Source organism: Mobula hypostoma, chromosome 4, assembly GCF_963921235.1.
Source record: "Mobula hypostoma chromosome 4, sMobHyp1.1, whole genome shotgun sequence".
Lineage (NCBI taxonomy): Eukaryota > Metazoa > Chordata > Chondrichthyes > Myliobatiformes > Myliobatidae > Mobula > Mobula hypostoma.
This window is the reverse complement of record NC_086100.1, coordinates 9,172,359-9,188,173: the sequence shown is the minus strand read 5'-3', so window position 1 is coordinate 9,188,173 and position 15,815 is coordinate 9,172,359. Positions and strand designations below refer to the sequence as shown.

Here is a 15,815-nt window from a genome sequence, read left to right as displayed (position 1 = left end):
TCTCTGGCTGAATGTACTCCTGTGCCCAACCAGTACATTATGTAGTGGATGGGAGACATTGTCCAAGATGGCATGCAACTTAGACAGCATCCTCTTTTCAGACACCACCGTGAGAGACTCCAGTTCCATCCCCACAACATCACTGGCCTTACGAATGAGTTTGTTGATTCTGTTGGTGTCTGCTACCCTCAGTCTGCTGGCCCAGCACACAACAGCAAACATGATCGCACTGGCCACCACAGACTCGTAGAACATCCTGCACCAGCTGCTCGTCCAACCATCCACCACCTGCTCCCATGGCTTCACATGACCCTGCTCTGGGGTGGGGGGGGGGTGCTAAGCAGGTGCTACGCCTTGCCCAAGGGTGACCTGCAGGCCAGCTGAGGAAAAGTGTGGCTTTGATAGAGACCCCACCAACAAAAATTACAAGCAATTTATATGAGGAGAAAATTATACTTGTGTCTTTGGGGTCAAGTATGAATGTTATTCACTATGTACATTTATATCTATTAGGAATTTGCTATGGTGAGTTGGTCAGGGTGCAATATGCAACAGAAAACAACATTCAACAATCATAAGAAAATAAATGTAAAATAAGTTAGAGATTAAAGTACGGATATGGAATAAAATGTGCATAAACACATAGATACCAGAATGTATTTACAATGTAAACAGCATTGTAAAAAGTGGTTTAAAGTGTTTACAGTGCAGTGATGGGGTAGCAGATAAAAGGGGCTGCGGAGGCTGAGAGACGAAGATACAGGAGCAGAATTAGGCCATTCGGCCCATTGAGTCTGCTCCACCATTTCATCACGGCTGATCCATTTCCCTCTCGGCCCCAATCTCCTGCCTTCTCCCCGTATCCCTTCATGCCCTGACCAATCAAGAATTTATCAATCTCTGCCTTAAATACACCCAATGACCTGGCCTCTACACCCGCCTGTGACAATGAATATCTCTGGCTAAAGAAATTCCTCCTCATCTCTGTTCTAAATGAATGCCCCTCTCTTCTGGGCATCCTCTCCACATCCACTCTGCTGGGGCCTTTCAGCACTCGATAGGTTTCGCTGAGATTCCCCCTCGTTCTTCTAAATGGTTGAAGATATTAACAGCCAAATGGACGAAACTTTTAAGATGGTGTGAGGTTTTTGTTTTAATAGCGCTTTCCAGAAAGGGAGCTCTTTGAAAGGCAGTTTGCTGGGTGGATGGGTAGCAATGAGACTGGGGGCACAAGGAACTGCAGATACTGGAACCTGGAACAACAGACAATCTGCCGGAAGGACTCAGCATCTGTGGGAGGGCGAGAGAGGAAATGTCGGCGTTTCACTGAAACCTTGCACCAGGACCCACAGTATAGTCCTAGTTCAGTGTTTCCACACAAGATTCCTTTCCGCCACACAGATCCTGCTAGATCTTCTCAGTTCCTCCAATAGATTGTGTGTTGTCCTAATGTACCAGCTTTTAGAAGCCAGTTTGATAAATAAATAACGGATGGGGTACGAGGGGGAGGTGGGGCATTAGCGGAAGTTTGAGAAGTCAATGTTCATGCCATCAGGTTGGAGGCTACCCAGACGGAGTATGCTTTATATTATTTATTTATATATGCACATTCTTTTTCTCTCTCTCCTCTTTCTCCCTCTGTCCCTCCCACTATACCCCTTGCCCATTCTCTGGGTTTTTCTCCCCCCTCCCCCTTTTCCTTCTCCCTGGGCCTCCTGTCCCATGATCCTCTCATATCCCTTTTGCCAATCACCTGTCCAGCTCTTGCGACTCCGGTCTTCTCCTATCATTTTGGATCTCCTCCTCCCCCTCTCACTTTCAAATCTCTTACTAGCTCTTCTTTCAGTTAGTCCTGACGAAGGGTCTCGGCCCGAAACGTTGACTGTACCTCTTCCTAGAGATGCTGCCTGGCCTGCTGCGTTCACCAGCAACTTTGATGTGTGTTGCTTGAAATTCCAGCATCTGCAGAATTCCTGTTGTTTGCTCTCCTTCAAGTTCTATCTTTATTTTAGGTTTCCAACATCTGCAGTATATTTTGACTTTCAAGCATCAGCCTCCAGTTTGAAAGTTCCTAGTGAATCGTGTGGTGTGTCCCTTATCACAAACGCTGTATAAAAATAAAAATGACCCGTGTTCCCCCGTGATTCACTAAGACCACAGCACAATAAATAGAGCAGAATTAGGCCATGTGGCCCAATGAGTCTGCCCTGCCATTCCATCATGGCTGACTTGTACCTCTCAATGGCAATTAGTTTAGATCGTTGTTCTTCTATTAGTGATTCCCTTGGCTCAGTAAACAGCTACTCCTACATTCAAAGCCTCCACTGGAGCCGACCATGGGTGTTGCATCCTAGCTGTGCAAGCCAGGGCAGTACCATATGGAGAGCAAGCTGTTGCCCATGTAGCAGGCTCCCCCTCTCCACACAGCTGATGAATCCGAAGAAATGGCAGAGACCGATACAGCTTGACACCAGGGACATCGCAGTAGTTGCCTATCTGCATTGAACTCAACATAGGACTGCCTTAGGGGCTTCAGCTCCAGAGTTTTCCTCAGAGTTTACTCCTGAAGCCCTCCGCATGAGTGGATATAGCTGCAAGACAGGGGTGGTTTGAGATCAGAGCTTTCCTCCTCGATGAGTTGCCAACCACGGCTGACAAGCCCCATCTGACTGAAGTGACTGGTTTTAAGGTGTCAGTAACCTGTTTTTGCCTCTTCTCCTGTCAGTAGAAACGTTTCTGCACTTTCACTGTAACTGTAACAGTTTATTCTGCATTTTGGTATTATTTTCCCTTGTACTACCTCAGGGCACTGATGTGATGAAATAATCTATATGGATGACATACAAAAGTTTTCACAGTAACTGCGCTTCATGTGACAATAATTAGCCAATTTACCAATTTACTTCCTCGAATTAACCATCACTGCTTAATGAACAACCTTAGTGTTTATTCTGAGGTCTAGTAAAAGCTACCAGCAATCTATGATGGAAAGCTTCCAGCAGCTGGAATCATGCCAGATATTTCAGACATAGTTTGGACGTCAGAAGCAATGTTTGTGGTTGTTGCTGGAAGATTTTCCAAGGTCATTATCTCTGGACCGGCCATCTTTAGCTTCTTGTTATGGCCCAGAATTCTGGAGAGGTTATGTTCCAAAGAGTGACTTGTCTGAAACAATGGTCTTTCTTCATTATCTCTATAGCTCCAGGAGACACTTGAACAAAAGGAGGAAGAACTGGCCCGGCTCCACGAAGAAAACAGCAAGTTGAGGGAATACCTGAACTCCACTTATGTGAAATCCCTGGAAGACAAGGCGAGGGTATGTGTCCATCAGAACCTACCACAGGATCTCTGCTCCTCCTTGTAGCAAAGCATGATGTAAAAACAGTTCAGTTACGGTCAACCTCCCCCTCAAGTCCATTTTGGAGAATGCCTGTACTCATTCACAAGATGATAATGTGAAGAGCATAATTTTAATATGATTGGAGGAAATTATAGGGGGTATGTCGGAGGTGGGTTTTTTGGTTTCCTGGAACACCCTGGCAGAGATAGTGGCAGAGGCAGATTCCTTAGGGGCACTAAAAAACTCTTAGATCGGCATATGGATGCGGTAGTGTTGTGGTTAGACACCATTACAGCTTAGGGCATCAGAGTTCAGAGTTCATTTCTGACATCCTCGGTACGTCCTTCCTAGAACAGGTGGGTTTTCTCCAGGTGCTCTGGTTTCCTCCTACAGTCCGAAGGTGTACCGGATAGTAGGTTAATTGGTCATTGTAAATTGTCCTGTGATTAGGCTAGGGTTAAATTGGTGGGTTGCTAGCTGGGTTGATGTCAGAGCAGGTTGAAAGGTCAGCACAGCATCATGGACTGAAGGGCCTGTACAGTGCTGTAATGTTCTGTGTGTGTGAGATATTTGTGTTGGGATGTTGGAATGCATCTCCATTTTGGATGTACTGTGCCTACAGCCAGCAGTTACAGAGACCCATTGGGGCAGTGAGTGGAGCTGCTGTCTGGCAGCGTGGTTTCCTCCTATCCGTTGTATTTGCATGTTTTCCTCGTGACCACAGAATATCGAAAGGATGCAGAGCTAGTCGGGGAAGTGGCAGATGGAACTCAATCCAGGCAAGACTGAATGTTGAACTTTAAGGCAGAGTACAAGGTTAATGACAGGATTCGTAACAGTGAGAAGGAACAGAGACATCTTCAAGTCCATGTCCATGGATCCCTCTGGTTGCTCTCAAGTTAATAGGGTAGTTAAGAAGGCTGGCCTCCTTTAGTCAATGGATTGAGTTCAAGGGCTGTGAAATAATGTTGCAGCTCTATAAAACTCTGGAGTATAGCTTTCTATTCTGGTAGAAGTTTTAGAGATGGTACAGAAGAGATTTGTCTCTATGCTGCCTGGAGTAGAGAATGTCTTATGAGGAAAGGTTGAGCCAGCTGTAGCTTTTCTCTTTGGGGTGATGGAGGATGAGGAAAGACTTGATAGAGGTGTATATGATTATGAGAGGCATAGATAGTGTGGACAGCCAACACCTTTTTAGAGTCATAGAGTCATAGGGTCATAGAGAAGTGCAGCTTAGAAACAGGCACTTTGGCCCACCTAGTCCATGCTAAAATAATTTAAACAGCCTACTCCCGTTGACTTGCACCGGGACCATAGCTGTCCATATCCACGCTATCCATGTACCTATTCAAACTTCTCTTAAATGTTGAAATCGAGCTCGCATCCACCACTTGTTCCAGCAGCTCATCCCACACTCTCACAACCCTCTCAAACTTCTCACTTTTCACCCTCAACCCATGACCTCTGGTTGTAGTCCCACCCAACCTCGGGAAAAAGTTTGCTTGCATTTACCCTATCTATACCCCTCATAATTTTGTATGCTGTGCCTCTATCAAATCTCTCAATCTTCTACGTTCTGAAGAAAACAGTCCTAACCTGTATTCTTTCCTTATAAATCAGTCCTCCAGACTAGGTAACATCCTTGTAATTTTTTTTCTGCAGAGAGAGTGGTAGGTTCCTGGAGAACACGTGGTAGAGGCTGATACAATAGGGACATTTCAGAGACCCTTAGATAGGCAAATGGATGTAAGAGCAATGGAGGGTTCTGGGATGTGTAGGAGGGAAGAGATATATTGATCATGGAGGAGGTTTATATCGAGTAGGAGAACATACAAACTCCACACTGTCAGTAGGAAACCCATACTGCTGGATTATGACACATCAGCACTATGCACTGCTCCACTGTACCTTTGTAGGCAAGGTACACCTAACATCATGGTCTGGAGAGCCTGTACTCTGCTGTACTGTTCTATCTTCTATCATGAAAGGTAAAGGTACCGGAGAAACTATTCTTCTTCTTCTTCTCCGCCTCCCCCCTTCCCCTAGATGAAAATCCCCCCTCTCCCAGGCATGAGGTTTCTGCAGCTTCTGTTGATGTTTTTGTAGCTCTGGGTTTTTACCGACTGAGGTTGCTAGCCTCATGCTCAACCCTCCCTCTTTTGCCGATGGGCTTGGGGCCTCCCATGACAGAGTTTGCTTGAGAAATGCGGACAATTTTCTTTCCCCATTGGACAAAACCGAGAAAAGTGTTCGTGTTTTTTTTTTGTCCCTATATGGAAGACGTACTAAGAAGATTTGAAGATATTGTCAGAATTTGAGTGCTTGAATTATGGGGAGAGGTTGAATAGATTAGGACTTCATTCCTTGGAGCATAGGAAACTGGAGTAACTGTATAGAGGGGTAAAGTCATGAGGGACACAGAAAGGATGAATGCACTTAGTCTTTTTCCTGAGGATGGGGAATCAAGCATGAGAGGGATTGAGCTATAAGGTAATGTGGCACCTCTATAAAATCAGGTTTAAGGTGAGGTGGGAGAGACTTAAAAGGGGACCTGAAGGGCAACTTCTTAACTCTGGGTGTGTGGTGGTTATTTAGAACGAGGTGCCACCAAGTGGCTGAGGTACAAATAATAACAACACTTAACAGGTACTCAGAAAGTTACCACCGAGATGATCACCGGGGTCTCTCTCCCCCCATATTTGTGGCATTTATTGGGAGCATTGTAAATGCCCTGAAACATTGTCGAGGACCCCTACCACCCATCCCACAAGCTGTTTGACCCACTACCGTCAGGAAGGAGATTTGGAGCATCAGGACCAGGACTGTCAGACTGGGAAACAGCTTCTCCCCTCAGGCTGTGAGACTAATGACTACCCTGCCACCAACAAGGTCTCGTCACCAGAACACTGAGCTGCTTGCTATTCTATTTACTGTTTACCTCTACTAGGCACTAAATGCATTTTAAATTATATTTTATTAATTTATTTGTGGTAATATTTTGTTTTATGTGCTGTGTGTGATCTAAGTGTTGTGGTGCACCGTGGTCAGGAGAAATGGTGTTTTATTTGATTGTGTATATGTACAGTTGTATCAATGGTCTGGATGATAATGTGGTAAACCGGATCAGTAAATTTGCGATGACACCAAGATTGGGGGTGTAGTGGACAGCGAGGAAGACCATCAAAACTTGCAGTGGGATCTGGACCAGACGGAAAAATGAAATGGGCTGAGGAATGGCAGATGTGTTGCACTTCAATAGGAACACCAGGGTAGGTCTTGCACTGTGAATGGTAGGGAACTGAAGAGTCTGATAGAACAAAGGGATCTGGGAATACATGTCCATAATTCCTTGAAGGTGGCATCACAGGTAGGTAGGGTCGTAAAGAAAGCTTTGGACACATTGGCCTTCATAAATCAAAGTACTGGGATGTTATATTCAAGTTGCATAAGACATTGGTGAGCCTTAATTTGGAGCAGTTTTGGTCACCTACCTACAGGAAAGATGTAAATAAGACTGAAAGAGAGCAGAGAAGATTTACAAGGATGTTGTTGGGACTTGAGGACCTGAGTTATAGGGAGAGGCTGAATAGGCTAGGATTTTATTCCCCAGAAGGTTGAGGGGAGATTTGAGGGAGGTGTTCAAAATTATTAGAGGTATAGATAGGCTAAATATAAGCAGGCTTTTTTCCACTATGGTTGGGTGAGACTAGAACTAGAGGTCATGGGTTAAGGGGGGGGGGAAGATGAAAAATTTAAGGGGAAAATGAGGGAAGTATTCACAGTTGTGCAAGGCCTTGGTGAGACCACACCTGGAGTATTGTGTGCAGTTTTGGTCCCCTAATCTGAGGAAAGACATCCTTGCCATAGAGGGAGTACAAAGAAGGTTCACCAGATTGATTCCTGGGATGGCAGGACTTTCATATGATGAAAGTTTGGATGAACTAGGCTTATACTCGCTGGAATTTAGAAGATTGAGGGGGGATCTGATTGAAACATATAAAATCCTAAAGGGATTGGACAGGCTAGATGCAGGAAGATTGTTCCCGATGTTGGGGAAGTCCAGAACGAGGGGTCACAGTTTGAGGATAAAGGGGAAGCCTTTTAGGACCAAGATTAGGAAAAACTTCTTCACACAGAGAGTGGTGAATCTGTGGAATTCTCTGCCACAGGAAACAGTTGAGGCCAGTTCATTGGCTATATTTAAGAGGGAGTTAGATATGGCCCTTGTGGCTAAAGGGATCGGGGGTATGGAGGGAAGTCTGGTACAGGGCTCTGAGTTGGATGATCAGCCATGATCATACTGAATGGTGGTGCAGGCTCGAAGGGCCGAATGGCCTACTGCTGCACCTATTTTCTACGTTTCTATGTCTCAGAGGATAGTGAGAGTGTGGAATAAGCTGCTAGCTCAAGTAGTGGATGCGGGGTTGATTCAACATTTAAGAGAAATTTGGATAGGTACATGGATGAGAGGCATGGAGGGCTGTGGTCCGAGTGCCAGTCAATGGGACTAGGCGGATTAATGGTTCGGTACAGATTAGATGGGCTGAAGGGCTATTTCTGTACTGTAGACTATGACTCTATGACAGTAAGGTGACAGTAACCTTGAACTTGAACCTGGATATGAAAGGTTTAGGGAAACATGGGCCAAACAGCTTAGATGGTAGTCTTAGTCAGCGTGGAGGAGGTGGGCCAGAGGACCTGATTCCCTGCTGTGTGACTCTGTCTAGGAAGGTATGGTAGAGCAGTGGTTAGTGAATTGTGATCAGGGTTCAGCTGATGGCACTGTCTGTAAGAAATTGGTACGTTCTCCCCGTGACTGCATGGGGTTTCACTGGGTGCTCTGGTTTCCTCCCACGTTACAAAGATGTACGGGTTAGGGTTAGTGAGTTGTTGATGTGCTATGTTGGCGTGGGAAGCATGGTGACATTTGCGGGCAGCCCCCAGCACATCCTTCAACTCGTTGACGCAAACAGTGCGTTTCTGTGTACGTTTCGATGTAGATGTGACAATTAAAACTAATCTTTGTCTTAATCATATGATCTTTGGCCTTTTAACAGAAATTGTTGACGCAAAATGGGCAGAAGAAAAGAGGGATCTTTAAAGTTAAGAAGCGTTTGTTTGAGGAACAGGAGGAAGCTGACATTTACTCGACAGGCCCCACCTACTTCTCCAAGAGGGGACGGAGAGACTCGGCTCTTACAGACCGAAGTAGCTCGTTCTCTGGCCAAGAGGAGCACTGTGTTCCTTGTGTCGACACTTGGGTATTGAAGACTTTGGGATTAAAAGATGCCAACACCATTGACGAGAGTTCCACAGCTAACTACAGTGCCATTGTCAGCGAGGTGTGCCCCGATTACAGAAGGGAGGCTGACTACTGCGCGGACGTCACCACTCAGGGTCAAGGCACTGCCGCCTCGATGGATGTTCACAGCCCTCCTTGCCAGCTGGAGTCTTGCTGCAGCGGTGGGCTGGTCTCCGCCTCACCCTACCCCTTACCGCCTCCGTCCGGGGTGCCGCCTTACCCCAATAAAACCTGCGTGGCCTTCTCCACCTCCCTTAGCCCCCACCGCAACGTCAAAACGCATAGCTTCTGCCAAGGCCAGGCCTTTGTGCAGAGGGACGGGGGAGGAGGCTGGAGGTTTACCTGGGTGCCCAGCCAGAGGGACTGAACATTGAGCTCACACTCTACACGGTGTACCCGCGGGACAATGCCCCCTGACTTCACAAACCAGTTCACCTCGAAGCAGACTCCAGGAATTTGCATGGATAACTGAAACTGCAGCTTCCTTTGGTCTCAAACCTGAAGTATTGACTCCTGATGAAGGGCCTGGCCCATAACGCCAACTCTTTTATTCTTCTCCATGGACGCTGCCTGACCTACTGATTTCCTCTAGTGTTTCGTGTTTGTTGATGTTGACTGCAAAATTAAGATAGTGTGTTGTTTGCCCCACGTTAGTTGGAGATATCCTGCACCCCATGTCCCTCAGGAAGTAGCTCAAATGCCACGAAGCAGCTGAAGCATTTGGCTGCTCCCTGTGATCCTTTTGGCTGACTTTTCTTGTTCATAACCAGGCCCGTGGTAGTGACAGGATCCCACAGCTTCACTCTCGGTCGTGCCTTGGAGAATTAGCTGGCAGTGGGGCAGTGTAAACATCTGAAGTGGCAAGACGTGACCACTCCTGTCTTTCTCTCCCGTCCAGTGAGAGCGAGTTACTCCACGGAGCGACTGAGGTGGAGCACCGCAGGCTCTCTTGCGGCCTTTGCAGAGCGCAGCTCGAGTGAAGCAGCTGACTTGTGCAGAGTGACCGTCTGGGACGAACCTCCCACCCAGGTTCTCTCTGGGAAGAAGAGGTCAACCAACAGTGAGGAAAAGGTGGCACTGTCTCACCCTGACCATAATTACCAAGAGTATACCACGACCCGCAGATCTATAATCTGCAGCAGATGCAACCTGATATTAAATGGTGACCGGATTCTCTTAAAAATTGACCTGGGTCCCAATAGTGCGGGTTATTTACATGTGCAGTACAGTGGATTGCTGTGACTGGCGACTATGTGTTGGGACGGTTTACTCTGAATTTGAGGGGCAGCACAGAGACACAGCCCGGTGGAACTGGGTTTGAACCTGAACCTTTCCTTATGCATGACCGTGTGGTGTTTATACCATCCCTCGGTGAATGCGCAGGGCTTCCCTCCTCACGGTTCTCCAATCTCCTTCCACTTGCCCAAGATACGCAGACTGCTAGGTTAATAACCAATTGGAAATCGCCCCTAGCAAGTGGAATCTGTGGGGAACTGGACAGTAATAACTTGGAGGCCGCTGTGCCCAATTGCTCCCGTGCGACCAATTACCCTACCAACCTGTAAGGTGTGGATCGAGGGAAGAAACCTGTGCCCTCACCGGGAGAATTGTTACAAACAGTAGTGGGAATTCATCCTGGGTCGATTACTCTAGCCACAGCTCCACTGCTTTTGAGTAGGATTGGGGAGTCCTATTCCCCTTAAACCTATCTCTTTCCTACCCTGAATATTCCCATGTCAGCAAGTTCTACATTCACGCTACTCTGGCTAAAGATGTTTCTCCTGAATTTCTATAAAATTTAGTGCAAATGGCCCAATGTTGACAGTCCCTACTTGTGGCCGCTGGCTTTGGTGGAAATGTGCATTCTCTCTAAGTCTGCTCCATCCAGGATCAAAATCCCACCTTGTTTGAAGGAGTTTACGTTATCTTTTAGACACTTCCTTTCTATAGAAAAGTGCCCCAGCTTGATCAGACGTTTCTGAACACTGATTTCTGGGTCATCCTCGTGAGATTTTTCTGCATCTTCTCTAAAAATATCTGCAACCTTTCATCTCTGGATATTCATGAGTTCATTCAGAAGAGCACAAGTTAAGATATAGAGGCAGAATTAGGCCATTCAGCCCATTGAGCCTGCTCCACTATTCAACTATGACAATTCTCCCGCCATCTTCCTGTAACCCTTAACCCATGCTTACCAACCACAAATCCATCAACCTCTGCCTTAAATACATCCTATGTATTTAATTTAATTAATATCCTAAAATACAATCTAACGCCTTGGTTTTCACTGCCCTTCCTGACAACAAATTCCACAAAATTCACCATCCTCTGGTTAAAGAAATCAGTCTTTATCTCTGTGCTTAAGGGACACGCCTTTGTTCTGAGGCTGTGCCCTCAGATCCGTGACTCTCCCACCATAGAAAACATTCTCCATGTCCTCTCAATCCAGGCCTTTCAGTATTTGGCCGGTTTCTGTGAAGTCCATCCCACACCCATCCTTTTAAACCCCATTGAGTGCAGGCCCAGAGACACTAAGCATTCCTCCTATGTTAACCCTTTCATTCTGGGAATCATTCTCGTGTACCTCCTCTGGACCCTCTCCAGGGCCAGCACGCCTTCCCTTAACAAATATGGGGTTCATATTTGTTCACAGAATTGCAAATGCTGTCTGACCAAGGGCTTATACCTCTCAGCGGTGCACACTCGCTTTGAAATGAATGAATTTGCCTTCCTCACTACCGACTCAACCTGCAAATTAATATTACAGAAATCTTGAACTAAGACTCCCAAGTCCCTTTGAAGCTCCTGTTAATGATTTTTCTCCCCTTTTAGAAAATAGACTACACATTTATTCTTCCTACCAAACTACGGTCAGTGGCCACTTTATTAGGTACACCTCGTTAATGCAAATATCTAATCAGCTAATTGTGTGGCAGCAATCAAAACATAAACTTGTGCAGACATGGTCAAGAGGTTCAGTTGTTGTTCAGACCAAACATTAGAATAGGGAAGAAATGTGATCTAGCTGACTTTGACAATGGAATGATTGTTGGTGCCAGATGGGGTGGTTTGAGTATCTCAGAAACTGCTGATCCCCTGGGATTTTCTTGCACAACAGTATTCAGAGTTTGAAAAACTAAAGAAAATGATTTTTAAAAAAATCCAGCGAGTAGCAGTTCAGAGAAGAATGGTTCAAGTAGAGAAGGTACTAATAAGGTGGCCACTAACTGCAGTATTCCATCTGCCACTTCTTTGTCCACTCTCCTAACATGTCCAAGTCCTTTTGCAGACTCCCTGTCTCCAAGATGCTCTTGGTTCTCCCACCTACCTTGTCCCCCTGTCCACCATGCCACTGCTCCTTCATCCATTTAATTATTCTTTGTCCATAACTCTCTTAAAATGCATTACTTCCCAGGATGTGGACACTAGTGGTGATGCCAGAATTTGTCCAACCATTGTTAGTATAATGTCTGCAGGAAGAAACCTTTTCTGGTATTGTGTGATTCCGGGTCCCATAATTGCGTTAGGAGTCTTCATTCTTGTTTTTATTACCTCTCTGAATGGTGCATTCACTGGGTAATTGTGTGTAATTAAATTCTAACACTAATCCTTCTTAAAAAGATTAACAAAGAATGTTTCAAAGGTTTCCTGAAGACCAATGTTCAGTGTATAAATAGAACGTGGAACAGCACAGGAGCAGGCCATTCGGCCCACAGTGATGATGCCAACTTGGATTAATCCCTCCTGACTGCACATAGCCTCATCTCCCATCCTTCCCTGCCTAAACCCCTCTGGAATGCCACTGTGGCACCTGCTTCCACACCAACACTGGCAATAAGTTCCACTTTTAAAACAAAATGTGTCTTGCACATTCCCCCTCCTCTCACCTTTAATTCGTGCCTTCTAGTATCAGTTCTTTTGATTCTGAACAAAGACCGTCTACCCTACCTGTGTCTCTCACAATTTTATAGACTAATGAATGGCAGTGGAGAGGAAATCATTTGACAGCAGGGTTGTGTGAGTGTATTATTCTGATTAGAGATACAGTACAGTATCTTCTGGCCCAACGAGCCCGCACTGCCTAATCACACCCATGTGACCAATTCACCTAAATCTTTGGAATGTGGGAGGAAACTTTAATGAAATTTTCATTAATTAATGGGTGTTGTAAGTGAGAGAAGAAATGATATTTCTTGATGTTTAGCGTTGAAGTATGAAGTTGAAGTATGTCCTCGTAAATATTGATTTTAACTAATTAATTTTACTAATGGTTAAGGCTACTTTGTAAGGTCATATCTCTGGAGTTGGGGCTGGACATACCAGTGTTGTTAAGGATCCTACTTGGGTACACTGCCAAAGCTGATCATTTCCGTATTCAGGGGATGGTTCTCATCACAGTGTTGGTGAGAACTCCATTAATGTTTGCTAAGTGCCATCGATGCCAGAGGATTTTCTGAGTCAAATGTCTGCACTACTGCCTGAATGTCCCCGAGCACCTGTGGAGCCAGCTCAGTACTCTACGGTGCAGTTATTTGTGGTCAGGAAGCCATTCGGAGTGCAGTCAGATACCACGGGAGAGATCTTCCTTGCTCTTTGCCTCTGTAAATTTCCTGTCCTCTTGTTAAGGGCCCTCCCTATACCCAGCCTGTCTGTGTTCATGTCTGGACTGGGGCTCGAACTCCCAGCTTTTGCCGAGAGTGACAAGAACGCTGTTCATTGAGCTAGAGGCATCACTTACCAGCTGGATTCCTGCTGGAGCCAACAAGCTATTGAGAGCTGGTGAGGAGCATCGGTGAATAGTCTCCACATCCTGACTCACCCTGACTGGTTCCTCCTCCTTGATGCACACATGTGATGAGACATTTTCCCCACCCTCCCCATCTCCGGAATTCCCCCCACCAATATCCAGCTCTAGGAGGAGTGGAGATGGCCCACCACTCCTCCTTGGAGGCATTTCACTCTCTCCTGATCACCAGTCCCACCAACCTAACACGGGCAGATCACAGCCACAGAGACTAAAAGCTGTAGAAATCCTAACCAAGAAACTAACAATTGTATATAATTGTGTATTTTGTACAGTTTTTAACACTTTGGTGAGAATTAACAGTGTTTTTTTTAACAGATTGTGCCAATGTTTTTGACAATTTAACCGTAGTTGGATATAATTTTTTTTGTACATTGCCGTTCAATTTTGTTCTGTCCGAAACCTAAAGGAAATTAAAAAGACTAATGGTGTTTTGTATTTGGATATCGATTCTAAATAAAGATTTAAACTGAATTGACTGGTAGAGAATGAGGACGTTCTGCCCCTTGAAATGGTTTTGAACCACACACCCATATCTGAACCATTAACCAATGATAGCCACAACCTGCTGGAGGAACTGCTCAGAGCAGGACTGGCCATTCAGCCCATCAAGTGTGCTCTGCATTCTATCATAGCAGGTTTATTATCCTCCTCACCCCCATGCTGCTGCATTCTCCTCATAACCTTTGGCTCCCTTACTAATCAAGAGCCTATCAACCTCCACTTTAAATATCCCCAATGACTTGGCCTTCACAGTTGCCTGTGGCAACAAATTCCACAGATTCACCACCCTCTGGCTAAAGAAATTCTTCTTCTTCTCTGTTCTAAATGGATATCCTTGTATTCTGAGGCTGTGTCCTCTGGTTTTAGACTCTCCCACTGTAGGAAACATCTTGTCCACACCCATGTCTACTCCAAGTAGGACTTTCAACAGGTTTGTGTGAGATCCCTCTCATTCTTCTGAACTCCAGTGAGTACAGGCCCAGAGCCATCAAACGCTCCTCATATGTTAACCCTTTGATCCCCAGGATCGTTCTTGTGAAGCTTTTTTGGACCTTCTCCAATGTCAGCACATTCTTTCTTTAATAAGAGCCGCAACGCTGCTCATTAGTGTGGTCTGAGCAATGTCCTATAAAGCCTCAGCTTTGCATCCTTGGTTTTATATTCAGTCCTCTCAAAATGAATGCTAACATCGCATTGGCCTTCCTTACAAAAAGTCAAGTTCAAAGTAAATTTATTATCAAAGTACACGTATGTTATCATATACTACCCTGAGATTCATTTTCTGGTGGGCATTCACAGTAAATGCACTAGAATCAATGAAAAACTGCACAGATCCCACAGGGGAGAACTTGCTTGCTCTTCGGCCTTGTGACCTTTCCGTCCGCCTGGTTAGGGCCCTCCCCACATCATTGCCGCTGAGTCACCCTGCAGTTCAGGGGGTCAGGCAGGGCACCAGTGGTGAGAAATGGGCTGCCGACGTTTTGTGTCGAGACCCTTTATCTCAGTCCGGATTTATTTATTTTGTTTAGAGGTACAATACGGTAACGGGCCTGTCCGGGCCAGTTGGCCCACACTGCTCAGTTATACCCATCTGACCAATTAACCTTCTGCCCAGGATGTCTTTGGAACGTGGGAGGAAACCGGAGCACCCGGAGGAAACCCACATGTTCACGGGAATAACATACGAACTCCTTATAGACAATGGTGGGAATCAAAGCTGGGTCACTATCACTGTAATAACATTATGCTAATCTCTATGCTACTGTCCCCGCCCCCCAAGATGAAGGATCTTGACTTGAACTGTCAATTGTCCATATCTCACCGGTTTTGCCTGACCCACTAAGCTCCTGCAGTGTTTAGTGTGTTGTGTTAGATTCCAGCATCCACCCCCTCCTGTGTCTCAATAGATGCTGAGTTCCTCTAGCATTTTGAGGGGCATAGACGGGGTAAATGCAAGCAGGCTTTTTCCCTCAGGTTGACTGAGATTAAAATTAGGGGTCACAGATTAAGGATAATGGGTACATAGAGTGCTCGATGATGGGAGTTGTGGTTGTAGAACATAGAACACAGAACAGTACAGCTCAGGAACAGGCCCTTTGCCCCATGCTGTCGAATAGGTGAGGACTTTATTCTCTGGAGTGCCGGAGAATGAGGGGAGATTTGATAGAGGTTTCTAAAATGATGCAGGTAAATGCAAGCAGGCTTTTTCTTTGTGTCTGTTGCTTGGATTTCTAGCATCTGCAGATTTTCACTTGTTTGTTTTTCCAGAGGTTGTGTGAGACCTTAAGGCGGCAAGGTAAGATATTTATGTATGTAGGTATTTGTTTTTTATTTATACAATTATTCAGTTATTTGTTCATCTATTT

At 45.6% G+C, this 15,815-nt stretch overlaps 1 protein-coding gene across 1 annotated transcript in view; it reads left to right on the top strand.

Moving 5' to 3' along the window:
* Positions 1-13,871, top strand: part of gmnc (geminin coiled-coil domain containing) — a 28,452-nt gene extending 14,581 nt beyond the window's left edge. The window contains exons 4-5 of the mRNA XM_063044781.1: positions 3,200-3,316; positions 8,398-13,871. Coding sequence (XP_062900851.1) covers positions 3,200-3,316; positions 8,398-9,009 — 729 coding nt within the window. The 3' untranslated portion in view covers positions 9,010-13,871. The remainder of the gene's footprint in view (positions 1-3,199; positions 3,317-8,397) is intronic.
* Positions 13,872-15,815: the final 1,944 nt, after the last annotated feature.